General features: G+C 38.6%; 1 protein-coding gene across 5 annotated transcripts in view; it reads right to left on the bottom strand.

The window, feature by feature from the left end:
- The window catches only part of DIAPH3 (diaphanous related formin 3), a 488,952-nt gene that overhangs the window by 296,515 nt on the left and 174,984 nt on the right, over positions 1 to 17,453 (bottom strand). For all 5 annotated transcript variants that reach the window (XM_073894471.1, XM_073894473.1, XM_073894474.1 and 2 more), the window contains 2 exons: positions 16,980 to 17,288; positions 16,142 to 16,256 (listed from right to left, as the gene is read on the bottom strand). In XM_073894471.1, coding sequence (XP_073750572.1) covers positions 16,142 to 16,256; positions 16,980 to 17,288 — 424 coding nt within the window. The remainder of the gene's footprint in view (positions 1 to 16,141; positions 16,257 to 16,979; positions 17,289 to 17,453) is intronic.

The raw sequence follows: 17,453 nt of genomic DNA, 5'->3' as shown, positions 1-17,453 counted from the left end.
GTAGGTCTAAATTTAAATGCCTGAATTTTCCATACAAAGACCTCCATAACATGGACACAACTGTGTCCCAGTTCATCTTCCAGTGACATTGCCCCATCTCTCTCCCCCAATACCCACAGAAACTGAAGTACACACCATTACTGCTCTTTAGCTCCCAAGCCTACATATTTCCCCAAATACATCCAGCACACATGCCCATGCCTTTATTTACACTTTTTCTCTTTCTCCCTGTGTGTTCATTCACTAACCCATCCAACAAACTTATGAAGCAACAGTAAGCATCAGATACTGGCCTCAGTGAAAAGAATATAGTGGGGAGAAAGCAGACCTGGTTCTACCCATGGAAAGATTACAGTCCATTAGAAGAGAACATTAAGTAAACACACAAAGAAGAATTTTATGAGGATCACAAACCAGTGCTATGAATGAAAAGTAGCTATGTGGGATTGAATTACAAAGGGATCTATCCTAATCTGGAAAGTCTGAGAAGGCATTCTCAAAGGAAGGGACACTAGAGCAAAGGAAGTTTGCATGGGGTCAACAAGGTGAAGCTACCTCCCCTCATGGGATCTTTTCTAATTAATCCAGTTTCAATCAATAGATTTATAAATATGTATAACAGCTGTGATATAATGACTAGATGTAATACTATATGGTCAGTCAAGATATTATAAACCTGTTTAATAGCATAGAATGCATATGTACAAATAAAAATACATCACATATACACACTTTGAAAAGATAAAAGGGAATACAGGCAAACCCTACCCTGATTTCAGGTAGGGTAGTAGAGTTTAGGGCGGTATTTTTCCTTCATCCATTTCTAAACTTTCTGTAACATAATTATTTTAGTGAATAAATTACAGCAGTTTAAATAGTTAACTATCTTCACAAAATTTTAAACAGCATAAGAAGTATTTCATGATTACTTCACTCACATGTAATATTTTATAGTTATAATATAGAATAACCCATAACACATGTATCTGCATCGCAAGCTTCCCAGTCATAAAATCTTTGAATCCTACCACTGTTCAAATTTGCAATAATATTATTTGTATCTTAATGTTTCTCTACTTGATTAAAGCTTGTATTAATTAGCCTCTATAAGAAGAGTTAATATACTTGAGTTTGTTATGTCCCATCAAATCTTTATATGGTGATGGGTATTAAAGAGGGCACGTTCTGCATGGAGCACTGGGTGTTATACGCAAACAATGAATCATGGAACACTACACCACAAACTAATGATGGAATGTATGGTGATTAACATAATAAAAAAAAGAAATATGCCCTCAAAAAAAAAAAGGAATAATTTCAGTAAATTTTCAATTTTTTAAAAGCTTAAAGTCAACACCTGTCAAAGAAAGAAAGGAAAAGAAAATGAAAAGAAAGAGAAAAGAAAAAAAAAGAATAGAAAGAAAGGAAAGAAAGGAAAAAAGAACGAGTGTTTGCAAGTAGAACCCTTATGCACTGCTGGAGGGATTCCAAAAAGACTCATCCACTGTGAAAAAGAGTTTGGCAGTTCCTCAAAAAGCTAAATACACAATTACCACGTGATACAGCAATTCCACCCCTAGATCTATTACCCAAAGAATGGAAAACAGGTATTTAAACAAATACATGTTCACACATGTTCATAGCAGCACTATTCCCAATAGCCCCCAAAAAGGGTAGGACAATTTCAATGTGCAAAGAATAAAAACTTCATATATACACAGGATGGTATATACATACAATAGTACATACATAAAAGGAATGTCGTACTGATACAAGCTACAATGCGTATGATCTTAAAAACTATCATGCTAAGTGAGAGAAGCCAGATACAAAAGCATCACATATTGCAGGTCTCCCATTTATTCGGAACACCCAGTATAAATTCACACAGACAGAAAACAGATCAGTGGTTGCCATGGCTGGACAGAAAGAACGAAGGGGGAGAAACTGCTTCATGAGTACAGGGTTTCACTTTGGACTGATGGAAATGTTTTAAAACTAGACAAATGGTGGTTGCACTCCACTGTGAATGTCCTCAATGCCATGGAACTATTCACTCAAAAAAAAATGGTTTTTATGTGATATGAATTTCATCTCATGCCAAAAAAAAAAAAATCAATACCTAACAAAGGTGCAATTTTCAGGGAAAGAAAAAAAACTGTAAAATGTGTTACAATCTATTTGTTAACAGTTATTCTTGGTTTGCACACATGGAATCAAGGTCCAGCCAAAAATAAAATTTACCTCAACTCTTTCCTCCTTCTTATACAGATTCCTGCTGCTAAACCAAGCAAGAAAGGTCAGTTATCGCAGCATCTAGATCCTAAACCTGTCCCACTCTCAATCACCTTCATTGTTCCAATTTTTTTTTTTTACCTAATTTACAGAAGAGCTTGTTATTCACTCAGATCTAATATCATCAGTGGCAGAGTTAATTGGAGTCTTGATCACTTAAATATTTCTACTCTCCATCCAAAATTCCTATTTGCTTAAAATGAAAAAAAAAAAAAAGCTTGTTGGAGGAGGACATTATCCTACCTCTCTTTTAAAGGAATGAGAAACCATTCCTTCATTCAGCAAGCATTAATTCACGGCCCACTCATGTGTCTCGCATTCTGCTAGGTGACGACAATACAGCAGTAAAGGAAAACAAAGATCTCTCCCCTAAAGGATGAGGGCAGAGAAAGAACAAGATAAACATATGCTTAGTAAATAAGAATATGCTAGAAGTCGATAAACAATTTTTAGGAAGAAAACAACAAACCAGGTAGAAAGAACTGGCATGGGGACACAGGGGCAGAGCACATGGAAAACCGTGGCAGCACTAAGTTGGAAAGCAAGTGCAGGAGCCTCATTGCGAAGGGGACATTGGAGTGAAGACTCAAGCTGGTAAGAGACTTAATTTTTCCTCTGCCATGTCCAAGGAAGGGAACCTCTGGGGACGTATCAGGGGGCTCTCCAGTGCGGCTGAAGTAAAAGAACAAAGGAGAAGGTAGCAGCAATGAAGTGCGAGCAGAGCAGCAGGAGAGGGAAGGGTTTCCAGAGGCTTTGGCACTCTTCCAGGAGAGGAGAAAGGTTTCTACCATGTGAAAGCAAAAAACTGCACGCAAGGCAGCAGCCAGGGGCAGAACGCAAGCAAGTTCTCAAATGCCTAACCTGGCGGAAGACGTTCTGCCAATAAAGCTGCGACGGCAGCAGCTCCCGCGGGGAATTTTCCTAGGAGATGAAGAATGGGTAGAGACTGCAAATTAAAACATTCAGGGTAAATGATGAAGACCCAGGCAGAGGCAATGAAATGCACAGCCAAACCTGGTGAAAAAATAGACAAAAGGTACTGAGGTCTAGTGTATAAAGCAGAAAAATAACAAGAATACAGCTAGAAGTACAAGTTGGACCAGACCCCAAAAAGCTACCAATAAGAGTTGTTTTTTTCTTTTTAATCCTTTAGAACGCGTGCACACGTGGGATTTGATAAACGTGCTATTTGTAGGGGTGGAAAATCTGAAGACATCTGGCATGACTGTCTCAGGAAGAGGAAGAATAGGAGAAAACAACACAAAAGGTATTTAAGGGAAAAAGAGGTTGGAAGTACGTACGTAATGGATAAAATGGCTATTAGAGGTTCCAAAGGTTAAAGGAACAAAAGAAAAGAGGTCACTGTGCCACACAGGTAGTCAGGGGAGCTGGTACCAAGGTCACTTCCATACCAGCGCATGTGGACTTCCATGGACACTCCCTCCCTCCTCCCCTTTCAGTCTCACCAGGAGAGAGGGGAAAGAACACAAGGTGTGAAGTCAGGAAGAAGTGAATTCTTGACTTCCAGCTCCTCGATAGTGATCCGACCTAGAGGGCCAGATTTTTAACTTCTCTGAGCCTCAGCCTCTACACAGGGGGAAAGTGGGAAGAAGACCTAAAGCTCACAACGTAAGGACTGCGCACAGTTACTGGGGCCGAGCACACACTCCTTTTCTCCTTTACTGTTTAAGTCAGCTCCTTTCTCTCATTGCTTTTTGCTTCCAACAGCTGCTCTGGACTTCTTACAACCCTAACATGATAAAGAATAATGAGAAATTTTGATTTATTGAGGTTGTAAGTTATGCTTATTCATCAAGAACACATTCACGAAAATAGCTTTTTTGACAAAGCACACCTCAGAGATACAAAAACGGGCATGGGATGATCCATCAGTTGCCTTCTCTGTATTCAACAATCTCACAGAGGTAAAAATGAAGCCGCACCCCAGTGATGATCAATTTGGATTACCTGGTTTATGGAAGATATTCTTTCATAAATACATTAAGTTTACAACACACACACACACACGAGGAAATTCCAGGACACAAGCATTGCTACCACACTCAAGCTGGAAGAGACTGCTACCTTCCTCCTATCAGTACTGAAAACAACACGCAATTTACTAAAGTGGGTAATGGAAATACAATTGGTCAGTGGGAAAAGCTCATATTCACTTTTCCATAGATAGGCAAGATTTGAAATGAAGCACAAAACTTGAGAAAGGTATTATTCAGAAAAAGTAAAATTTTAAAACACACATTCAATCTCCAAATGCTAGTATCCCTCATTTAAAAACAAACACGATTATTCCACTGGTTATTTCAACTCTTCTGGGTTGAATCCTACGCTACGGGAGCAGAGCGCCAAACTGTCCCACTGTGACCTGTGAAACCCTGAAAAATAATTGGCTGTCTAATTGAAAAAGAAGAGAAGATGAAAGGAGGAAGGGGAGCTCGGCTTCGGGAACAACGAGGCTAAGGCAGTATCATGATGGAAGAGTAGAGCGGCAAATGACTAAGAGCCAACAATTAAAATAAATTGCTTATTTTGTGTGAAATGTGGTTGCATTAGATCTTTCTGATAAATGGGATTTCCTCAGTGATGAATTTTTTCTAATTAAAATAAACTTTTTATAGATTGTATTTGAAATTGCCCAGTGAAATATGCAATTATATATTTTCCAGGTTGTAACGAAATTGTATGTTCACATCCATTTATAGATGTTTATGAGGTCTGAGTAATATCTGGACCAGGAAAACATCCCTCTTCCCAGGGTCTCTAACACAAAATATTATTCAGATAAAAATATATTGTGAAACATCATAGAACAAGAGTAACAATCTGTATTTTAAAATATTTAACTAAACTTCAAAGTGAGGAAATTGTCTTTCAACAGGCAGTGTAGAAAGTTAATGTGATAAGTTATCTCCCAAAAGTTAATAATGTATAAAATAGTACATTTTTCTAAATTAGAACCAGTCTTTCTTTCTTTAAATACAGAGTAACAAGAGTAAAGAACCAATTTTTTTTTTTAAGATTTTTTTTTTATTCATTTGAGAGACTGAGTGAGAGCATGAGGGGAGGGGAGGGGAGGGGCAGGTGAGAGGGAGAGGGAGAAGCAGATAACCCAACGCAGGGCTCGATCCCAGGACCCTGGGACCACGACCTGAGCCGAAGGCAGACAGTAACCAACTGAGCCACCCAGACCCCCCACCAATTTGTTTTTAAATGCCAATGGTTCTTTAGGTTTTGGGAGGGCGTTTCTGGGTTGAAAAAGAATTATATATATCTATACACACACAACTTAATTTCTGAGAAAAAAAATTTATAGTGTGCATTACAAACTAGGAAACACATAGTAAACTGTGATACCTGTTGCCCATTAAATAGTGTATTTGACTAAAAAGGGAAAAAAAATTTTTTCCTGGCACTTAGACATGTGTAAGGATTTTTCCTAAAACTCCAGAAAGGCACTTAGCTGTGGCAACGAAAACATGTTAATGTGATTAGTAAAGATCCAAAGCTCAATAACATTTAGTGAACAGAACAAATAATTTATAAAGTTAAAATGCCTCCGGACCCTAAGACGGCACTCCTGTAAAAGAAATGCAGAGCTAAAGGAGACAGACATAATTTTAAGGAGTGGAATTAACAGGGCCAAGTACCTTGTGAAATGTTGCAGTTTTATGACAACCACTCATCCTAGCACCCCATCCTCCTCTATGGAAGATGACCATGTTCTAATCCCTAGAACCATAAATATGTTACCTTACATGGAAAAAGGAACTTTGCAGATGTGATTACAATTACAGACCCAAAGATTGGGACATGAGCATGGATTAGCCAGGTGCACCCAATTTGATCACATGGTTCTTCAAAAGAAACTTTCCTGGCGAACGTCATAGTCTGAGAAGGACGTAATTAAGGAAGCGAGGTATGTGAGCTGCTCTAGAAGCTGGACAAGGCAAAGAAGGGACAGATTGTCCCCTAGAGCCCCCAGAATGTAGCTCTGCTGACACCTTGATTTTAGCCCAGCGGGCCCATGATGCACTTCCAACAGAACGGTAAAACAGTAAATTTGCCTTAAGTTGTCAAATTCACAGTAATTTTTTAGAGCAGCAATAGAAAATTAATACAAAGCCCCATTTGTGAGCATAAGGATTCCTCCTACCCTATACTGGAAATGGACAGAAAGCTAAGAAAGTGGAGAAGCTAATCCTGGGTCCTCATATCATTAGGATGATGAATTTACCAAATCCGAGACAACCAACCCCCAGACTTCTTGTCTAAATCACTTTCAGCTGGGTACTGCTTCCTGCAGGCGAAGTTCCTCACAGAGTCACCGGAAAACACTGATTTATATACACTAATACAGCATATAAAATTCCAAGGTTGTCTTCCAATCTTAGATCTGGGGGCTGTTAAGACATTCGAAAATAAATACTTCTCACTTCGGGAGTTTTGCCCCTCTTATCGATTATTTGACATGCTATGAGAAAAGTAGAAATACTAATATTCATTAAGTTATAAAGACAGCTCTATGTATTTCCTTAATTTGTTATGACTTTAGGAAACAAGAATTGGGTGGAATCACACGAAGTTCTTAATATGTCAAAACAGTAGAACTTCAACAATTGTACATGGTTCACCTAAATAATTTCTTTAGCTTATACTACAAAGCGGGAGGAGGGAAAAAAAAATCTATTCCTGAAAAATTATCACTCCTCTGAACCTTCTGCTAGCACTCTATGAAAATAAGAAAATTAACAGTTATCACCCTTCCTGCAAACTCTGGGGAGAATTTTGGCCGTAAGCTTTCCTTGGCTCTTGTATTTGCCTATCAACTACAGGTTCCCTACGCCTTAATGCATCCCAGTTCTGTAATTACATTAAGCCATATATAGCATCCTCACTAATCTTTGAAACCATAAATAACTGTCAAAAATAATCACGAATAATTAACAAGAACCAGTCAGATTTTATAAAGTACAGGCTGAGTTTTTCAAGTTCACACTGAAACCATTAGCTCAACACTCGAAATGTGAATCACACCAAGTTAAAAGTTAAAATTCTGCTTTTAAATTTCATAAAATCACAAAAACTATTGGCTCAGCTCCATTAATGACTTGTAAACCGAATGAAAAAAAAATCATGGAAAAACTCAGAAAAAAATTAAGAAAAAAAATGGTCTTTATTACTGATTCAACAGATCCCTCCTTCTCCCGGAACTTAATAAAGCATTTGACAGTGAAGACATACACAAAAATGAAAGAAACAGGATGTACAGAATCTATTATAATAATTTTCTAAAACTGATGGTACAGATCCGTGTTAGAGGAATCTTCAGAAGTGGCCACTAATACAGGTCAGTTGCCTCAGCAGTCCTACGGTTCTGAGGCTTCATTTGGAAGTGGGGCTAGAGCTGGCCAGGTTCCATAGAAGAGTCAGACGCGGCACACAAAATTTTACAAGTGGAAATGAACCTGCATTCCCAAAATTTAAGTTCGGCTAATGATTCCTGAGCAACTGACAATGAGCTGGGCATTGCAAAAGATGCTTTAAAATCTTCATGATATAATCCTCATATCGCCTTGTGAGCTGGGTATCATCTCCCCCATTTTATAAAGAACTACAGCTGCCAAAGCCGGGGTCACACGCGGGTGTGGGGGTAACCCTACTGCCCCTCTCTCCTCCTGTACACGCCAGAGCATGGTGTTAGTATTTACAGCTCAAATACTTACAGAGGTGAATAGAGGGACCAAATGATGAAAGATGGTCTTAATAAAAAATGGCAAATTTTTAAAACCTTTAATATAAATTGTGGGATGAGGGTGAACTGCTGTGAGGCAGCGGTAAGGTGGCGGGAGATGAGAGGGAAATTTTTTTAAATCAAAGAAGAGCACTTTAAATAAAACATAATAGGATTTCTTTTAATCAGAGAAGCAGCATGGCACAGCAGAGAGGCAATGGCTTTAGACTCAGATCTGTATTCCATTCAGAGTAGCAGCCCCTTTTAGCTCAACTTCGCTTGAAGAGAGTAACTTTTCTTACATACAAGATCTAGGAAATATTTGCCTTGATTCTTCCGCAGGATTGTTTTTGCGGAACCAGTAAAATGATAGAAGGTAAACACAACTGCTAAAAAAAAAAAAAAAGTTAATACTGTTGTATTATTGTCTAATTAAGGAGTTTTGTATTTGTGCCAGATTTGACATATGCTTTTATTAACAAATGCATTACAGTAGTCTGTTAAAGTAGACCCAAAAATGGACCACCTGATGTTAAAGTCACCATAAAAAGGTATTCCTAGTTGGGTGAAGTATCTTATTCGCGTTACAAATAAGGTACTGGTCCCTTGAATTAAAAAAAAAGGGGGGGTGGCGCCTGAGTGCCTCAGTTGGTTAAGCTTTAAGCTTCCGACTCTTGGTTTTGGCTCAGTAGTGATCTCAGGGTCCTGAGACTGAGCACAGAGTTGGCTTAAGATACTTTCTCCCTCCGCCTGCCTGTGCTCACACACTCTTTCTCTCAAATAAATAAAATCTCAAAACAAAACAGAACGACTGCATATATGTGAATAGGCAGCAGTCAAGTCCAGGCCAAGGCCCCTGACGCCTGCCTCACGGCCAGCACTGTACAAGGCAGAAAGGCTACAGAAGGCTCCCTAACCTTGGTGGCATGGGCCCCCATTGGCAGTCAGAGCAGTGGACTGCTTCTCAGAATAATTCTTAAATGCAGAAATAAAATACACAGATCTCCCTTTAGGAAGGAGCACACTTAGCTGGCAAGGTCCAAGCTGTTGCCACCTTCAGGATGCTCCTTAGCTTCTGAGTCCTGGTGATTCCTGAGCAGCCTGAGCCAATGGCTGAGCATGGCAGGAGCACCAGCCCGGGCTACCAGGGCCCATCCCAGGACTCCCCTAACAGGCATTCTGAGCTAGAGCTCCCTCCCAACTACGGTGGCTGAGAATTTGTTCTATTACACCACAGCTTAAGGTTCTTCCTACGAAGTCCTGCTTTCCCCACCTTCTACCCGTCAGATGCATTACCCACGGCATACCCCCTAAAAAAAACGCCTGTACTCCAACCTCTTGGCATCTGCTCTTGGAGGGACCCAACTGACAAAATAGGCTTCTGTATTAATGTACTGAACAAGATCTAGCTGCAGGTCTCACAACTACCCTAATTTTGAAGTAGTGAGGAGTTTCAATAATATTTTAATATATCAGAAATAATTCTAACGGAATATAAATAAAAGTATATATAAACTTTACAGGTAGAAATGGCATAGGTGCCAGAGCGTTTGTTGCCTATATTTACAACTGAAGGAAAAGCTAAATTTCAATTAGAGGTTAGTGAAAGTAATGATTTTTTTTTTCTTTATCCAAGTTCAAAGACCCCAAGTTAACAATGCCTGAATTAGAGTATGTCTGACTTGGAAATAACCACTTTTTTAAGACACAAACACCTAGACAAGTGAGAGCTGTGATAACCAAAGATTTCTAACCTGGTGTTTCTCCTCTGATGCCAGGAAATCCATGAATGCTTATGTTAAATGCACAGAATGTGTTACAAACTATAAGCTGTGACTAAATGATTTAACTTTGAGGGACAAAACACACCCAGCTCACCTAAACACAAATATATAATTACCTCAAAATCTAACTTAGGAAATTTAAGGTTAAAAAAGTTATTTTCATAAAGGGTTTTTTTTTTCCCCTGTTACAAAAGAATTTACTACATTGTTGATTTAGTATCCAATTCCAACAGCATACAACCCAGCAGGAAGTCTCTTACATCTCCTCAGGACTCTCCTACCCCCACTCTCTTCTTGTGCTCCAGTGGTGGCATCCAGTTGCAATACTAAGACCATGCGATCCTGTTTCTTCCAAGCCTGGCAAGTGTGTGTGGAGGTAGGCACAGGGGACAGGGAAGAATGCAGAACGGGAGAGGAAGGGGGCAGTGAACAGTCACATTTACAAATATTATTTTAGGATTAAAATCCTGCATTCAGAAGAATGACTCTCCTTTATATTTTCAGGTGAATAATACTGTACACTAATTATGAGTAGGAGTCTTGAGTGCTAGAACATAATGTAGACAAGGCAAAGAAGAACCGCCGGAAATGGGGAAGTATACTTTGAGCAACCAGAGGGCAACAAGAAATGCCCTGGGTCAATGGGGAGAAGACAGAAGATATGGGAAATGGAAGCGAAATCCTGAGGGGAAAAAAATATGTGAGGACAGTAAAATGTAACCACCTTACAATGTTGTCAAGGGAGGACAGCTACACGTTCAAACTACAAAAATGAAAACACCAAGGTGACTTTGTAATCTAGAAGGAACACAGCTTACCCCGATCTACTACTAGTCAAGTGACTCCCGTGAATCCAGCGCTCCCCAGTACCATTCCTCTCTCCAATGTTAAAAGGAAAAGAGAATAGGAAAAAAGCAGGGGGTGGGGTGGGGGGAGCTATGTTTATGAGCACCCCCCCATGCACGCAGGTCTAAGCCTCCTCCCCTTTCTGTTTGTAGCATTTGTACAATATACAAGTAATATGCCCAGTTACAGGGGCCCTTAAAATTCCCGTTACACCATGTCAAAAATATGCTGTATAACTAAACATGTAACTGAAGCATTCTGGGACTTTAAAGTCGCCTGTGGCTCCGGGCTAAACAAACCCAGGCTCTTTAGCCTTTTTCTCTATTTCTTTAAAGCTTTCAGAATACATTTCTGTTTCTTTAGCAACCCAGCACAAAAAACAAATAATTGGTAACAAGATACTTTCTAATGGTGAAGCAAGACATTCCTGACCTATCCTATCATTTCCTTAAGTCTTTAGTTCTTTTCAGATTCAGACACAGACAAGAACCAAAGGATAAACCCCTAGGGAAATATTTCATTCTTCATGGGACTTCCTCCTCAATCTTTCCAAATTAGTGTTTGTCAAAACACTTTTTTGTCAAAAAACTTCAAGATGTTGCATTCATCTTGGCATCACCTCTCTATTAACATGCATTCCCAAAAACACTGTGTTATAAATTATATTATTCATCTTAATGTAGTCCTGTGAGGTAGTTTAGGATTCTTTTTGTTTTCATATATACACTTTTGTTCATACAGAGGAATAAATCGTGTTTCAAATACAAAGCGACATCCTGAACACAGCCAAGTCCCTGGGATAACCCATGATTTATCATTCCCTACTCCAATACTTTGTCCACTGAACTATGATGTCAGAAATCTAAGCTTGATTTGTTTTTAAGTGCATAATCCATTAACTGTTTCCATATGCCATAACTGTTCAGTTGAGAAATTATTTATAAACCAGTTTATTGGCCCGATCTGGCAAATAGGATGCACCTGTAATGTGATTACTTCAGAAAGCTAACAATTGTGGAATCACATTTTTATAATAAATCAGTCTAAGTGAATTAGACTATTCACGTACTTTCAGAAAGCCCTTTAATCCCTATTAATAGTTTGTGAATAATAAAAGTAATTAATATTAATTTTAGTTGATAAATCCAACACCAATAACCTGTTAGTATACTTTAATCCATTTTCCAAAAGCCTGTAAAAATTAGCCAACAGATGCTTCCAATCTGGTAAAAAAAATATGCAGGTCATTAGCATTATTTTGATGATACCGAATGTTCAATACATGAATATTGTAATTAGATTTCAAAGAGATATATACATAATTTTCTTTTATAATCTTGTTAAATTTTAACAGGACCCCAAGAGAGTAAAACATGACAGCCCTTTCTATATCAAAATCAACATTTGTCGTTCCATTCCTCATTCTTATGCTTCAACGTGATGGAGAACTTGAAACTCCGTGGAGTTTCACGGAGACCGTGAAAGCAACACGGGAATGGGCACATGTCTGTCTGCCTTTCTAACAGTGTCCCAGGTGCTAATAATCACAAGGCCTAGCATACAACGTATACCAAATAAATATTTGCTGACTTGAACAACAGTAGCCAAATATAGGAAAGAGAAAAGGTGGGAGCAATGAATGAGGAAGAAAGCGAGAAAGAAAAATATGACCAGAAAAATGCCTACGTGTTATTTTCAGAAGAATTTAAAATATGGAAAGCTAAGATAGAACTCGAAAATTTAGGATTAAGACAAGGAAACCAAAGTGATACCTGATTGCAAAATAAGCTATAAAAGAGAAAGTGATACAACTGAATCAGGGAAACATGTTGATTTCACAAGAAAAGGCTGAGACAGTTTCCTTATATTCCTCAAGATAGGGCTCAGGCACTTCCCTATTAAAGCAATGTTAAAAACATCACAGGGAGCTTAGTTTAAAAGACAACATTATTAAAATCTAACGAGGGGGAGGGGGGAGGGGCAGCGGGAGAGATACTATAAAGAACATGAGTCAGTCAGGAAAGCTCATACCTAGAATATCTTGCTATGTCTACCAGAGGATGGGCCAAGGTGGTATTCTAAGGAGATAGCACTGTTGTGCAGAAGAAAAATCTCAGTAGAGATGTGGTCCTGATTAGACAAGGTAACGTGAAGATGGCCCAGCTCAGGGAGTGGTATCCCACAGGTGCTCTACAGGTACTCTTAGGCCACAATTAGGCCCTCTTCCTTTTCCAACTTTCATGGTATAAGACCACTAAAACCCAGTCATCTTAACCTGAAAGTTTGTAAAACCCAAAGCAGTGTCCTCCATAAGAATAAAATAATAAAAAGGAGTAACAGACAGACAAAAAAATAGAGCGCATGTGATTAGAACAGAGAGTAAATGGTTGAATTCAGTTTCCTTTTATCTTTCTACCAGTTTCAAATGTTTAGGGAGCACAACTGATTGGCATTTACCATTTTAAAGTCCTGGGATGGAACTTCCACCTTTGTAATCCGAGAAATAGCTTTGGGTTTTTTGTTTCACAAATTTATAGCCCCCTTCGCCCATTTCCTGGACCCACACCTCTGGCAACCACCAATCTGATCTACAAGCTTAGTTTGCTTTTACTGTTTGTTGCTTTGAGGTTCTACATATAAAAGAAATCATACAGTATTTGTCTTTCTCTGGCTGACTTATTTTCAGTTAGCATAATGCCCTCCAGGTCCATCCATGTTGTCACAAAATGCTCTGGTTCTTCGACAAAAGAATTACCGCAACGAGAAACAGATACACTAGTTCTCTAAAAACCCCGTAGAGTCTCCAATGATGGGAATCCCGGGTCCTTCCCTGTTCAACTGTGACGCAAACCAATGATGAAAATCAACCAGGAGGCAATGCCTCTCCCTTCCCCCTGCCAGCTAGGGAGCAGACAGCAACTGTAGGGCCACCTTGGACTGAATAATAAGCGACTGGGTTTAATTCTGATTTCTGCGGAAATCACAAAATTGCTTCAAAGTAACCTCCGGAGTCACGGGAGATGGGCAAAAAGTTAGAATTTGGACCTAAGCCTCAGGGGCCAGGCCGTGAATAAAGAGACAAGGAGAAACATGTCCACTCCACCAGCCCACAGTCTTCTCTAAGCTTTCCAGGTACTCGCCTCTGGCCTTCCTTTCTGGTCTTTACTACATAATAGGTATAGGAAGTCCTACTTTTCTGAAAGCAGCAATTCTGTTTTCCAATAAAATACTTAAGCACTAGTAATGCTAAAAAGCACTCTTAATTCCCCTTGAATAATGTTCTCTAGGAATTATTCTTTAAAATCCAGACCAAAAAGTTGTCACCTTCTCAGCTTGTTTCTTGTTGCCACTGTGAAACGTTGGCATCACCCAGGGTAACAACCCTGGGCTTCCCCAACTTTCCTGGTCACCATGGAAGTATCCTCCACTTCACTGAAGAAAGAAGGTAGCATCTGAGTTGAGACAATAGAAGTCATGGGTCTCTGTCAGCCTCTAAGTCAAATGAGAGACTCTGGGCCGAGGGGACAGCATGTCCAAAGGCAGAAAGGGATGGAAGTACAGAACACTCACAAAAAGATCATCCTTCCCTCACCTTACCCTTTATAACTAATATTAGATTCAGCAAATGCATTTTTTTTCAACCTTGAATCTCAAGGCTAAAGTTAGATGACTTAAGAATTTTTTAAAGGTCCAATTATTTCATTTAGGGCTAGCACTAAAGCTAAATTAAAGACATGCTAACAAGTTTCCCTTTTGAGCCTCATTAATTAAGAAAGTAATCAGAGTAAAGGAAAAAAAAAAAAAGACAGTAGCTGGATGGCAGTATTACTTAAATAGCTTTAAGGTACCACCATTTGTACCTACTAGGAAAGCAAAGGGAAAACTAATCAATTCCAGATTATGAAATCTGAAATTCTGAAGTGTTTTACATGTAAATACACATTTTAACTGCCATATATTTTCCTTGATTGCCTGAAGAGCGCACTAATCTTATTCAAAGAAAATGTTCATTCTCCATAATCAAAAGGTAAAATTAAGATCTGCTTACTTCACAAGTTTTCCTAGGATAAGCTTGCTGAGAAAATTCCCACTGTTTTCAAAGATCAAACTACATCAGTTTTACTATTCTGGTCAAGAACAGTGCCCAAAAATATTTCCTGAAGGCTCTGGGTTTATCCCAAATTCTGGAAAACCACCTTAATTTACAAATACCTTTTAGAGTTTCTAACTTACATTATTTTTTAGAAAGAGATTCTAATTTACAATTATATTTTATAAGCATTTCAAAGGAATGCAAATGATATTTTTTAGTATCTGCCAATATCCTTTCACTGACGTGATTGTCAAGTTAAATCAGATACACAGCACAGGGCCTAACACATAGTATCTTTTAAGATTTGAGAGAGAGAGAGCACGCACAAATGGGGTGGGGGAGTGGCAGAGAGAGAGGGAGAAGTAAGCTTCCCACTGAGCAGGGAGCTCAATGACATGGGGCTCGATCTCAGGACCCCAAGATTATGACCTGTGCCAAAGGCAGACGCTTAACCAACTGAGCCACCCAGGTGCCCCCATAATAGGTTATTTTAAGAAGTTAATTCTTCCCTCTCTATAGCAAGCCTTCCCATCTCCAGCTGGAGTACAATCTCTCTTCTCCAGCAATCTGTGCTCAGTGAGCCCAGGGTCATAAGTGGCATAATTTGTGGTGAAAAAGTTTCCTTTTTGAAAATTAAAAGGTAATCACTGATATAAGTACCTTGTAATATAGGCCTAAAATGTAAGCATTACATAACTTAAAAATTAACTTAATAGTTTAAGTGGATATCAACTCTGAAACATATGTGGTGGAAACCCAATTTTCAGACCAGAATAATGTTTGAGTTATTTAAAAACGGAAAATATCACACCAAACAAGTAAAAGCTATCACAAAAAATTTTGGAAATGAATGCTATTATTTTTAATGAAAAGATCATATAATCTATTCATATATTTCTACTTTAAGCTAGCTTTCAAGGTATTCTATAATTTTGGTATTTCTATCTCATGTGACTCAGGCTAATTATTGCTACAGTCACTCTAATATTAAAGGGTGGTAAAATTATGACTAGAAAAAAGGCTCACATTTTGTTTTTCTATGTCCCATTGACTAAAATGAATTCTCATGCCAAAATCCTCTGTGAAAACATCCTCCTTTTCAAAAGTCCAATTTAGAACACCTTCAAAAGATATTATACTAAAAATTTGACAAACTTCTATATTAAACGTTTGCATTTTAAAGACTGTTCATGTGATAATCCAAATAACAAAATTTGTATTTTAAACATTTCCTTTCATTAGATAATTTAACCATTAGTGAAATAAAAATATCATGTCTAGGACTCTTAAAATAATGCTCTCTAGAAGTTAATGTATAAGAATCGGCAGTATTAACGTACTAAGATTAACAAATAAGCACGATGTTCAACATACCTTTTTGTTGGCAACAAAATGTATTCTCAAGTTTACAAAGCAAATCCACATTTTCATACTTATTTTCATTTGCTTTTATCCAGAAACAGTTTTCAGTCATTTCATGAGGTCTGATCTGCAATCAGAGAGATGGATTTATAAACAGTTGGGTGTTTCACCTGTCCCAGTGCGATCACTATGCTCAGACCCAGGGTCCCATCGCTGCCAGCAGATGTTTATGAAGCAATCCCTGTAATATTTTTCCCCAAAGTGTGTTCAATAGAATCCAAGTTCCCCAGGAAACTAAGATTTTATTTGGGGGGGGGGGGGAGTTCCACTATCACATAGTTGAGGGTTTGAAGCAGAGTGAAATAAAATTTGTTGCTTAAACCTCTCAAAGTCTTTAATAACGCTCACGTGCACTGCAACAATTCAAGTGCAGGATACATTACACAGCCCCTCCCAAAGTTGTGTGACCATGAAACCATCTTTCTACAGGATTCAGAATTTCTATGTCCTGACTAGATATCAACTTCCGACAACTAGTACTGGTTTTTCCAATGGCTACCAACATAGAAAAGTTCCAAAGATCACTAACATTGTCCTTCTGAGAAACATTTCATAAAGGGTTCAATGATGATAATGTTGAATTATCAATCTGATGATGAATCAAATCCCATTTAACAATTATTACCTCTCACCAAATTTCTAAACCAGAAAGCCTTAGTTGAGAGAAAAGGGCTTTGTCTCAACATTTTTATTTAATTCAAATAATGCCTATTTAATGTCACTGTGTAAATATAAAATTAAATTTTAATGTAGGTGGTAGTATGTTTTCTTCCATTTAGTTCTGTTTTACCTTTAACCAATTCAATCTCCTCATGCTGGTTTCAGGTTTAAATTCTTTCTTTGGTTTTAACCCAAACGGTAGGGTTGGTGGAGGAAGAGAGTTTCGCCCGTTGAGAAATCCCAGGGGAGGTGGTGGGGGCACAGGACCACCAAAGGGCATTGGCATTCCTGGAAGTGGAGGAGGGGGTGGGGGAGGGGGTGGAGGCGGCCCGCCTCCACAGGAGGGCAGTGGCGGAGGAGGAGCCAGTGCTGGGGGGCCAGTTCCATTTTCTTTGGACAGCGGCAAAGCGTTATTCGTACCAGCGGGCAAGCCACCAAACTAGAGAAGAGGAAAAAAGAAATATGACTAAAAACATCTACGACACATGTAAAAGTACACTTTCTTCAAAAGTTTATTATTTTTTTTAAAGATTTTATTTATTCATTTGAGACACAGAGATACAGAGAGAGAGAGAGAGAGAGAGAGAGAGAGAGAGAGAGAGCA

This window comes from Callorhinus ursinus, unplaced genomic scaffold (assembly GCF_003265705.2).
Source record: "Callorhinus ursinus isolate GAN/ISIS: 27379988/994484 unplaced genomic scaffold, GSC_fseal_2.0 scaffold7, whole genome shotgun sequence".
Taxonomy (NCBI): Eukaryota; Metazoa; Chordata; class Mammalia; order Carnivora; family Otariidae; genus Callorhinus; species Callorhinus ursinus.
Note: the sequence above shows the minus strand (reverse complement) of the source record. Positions and strands in the feature narration are given on the sequence as shown.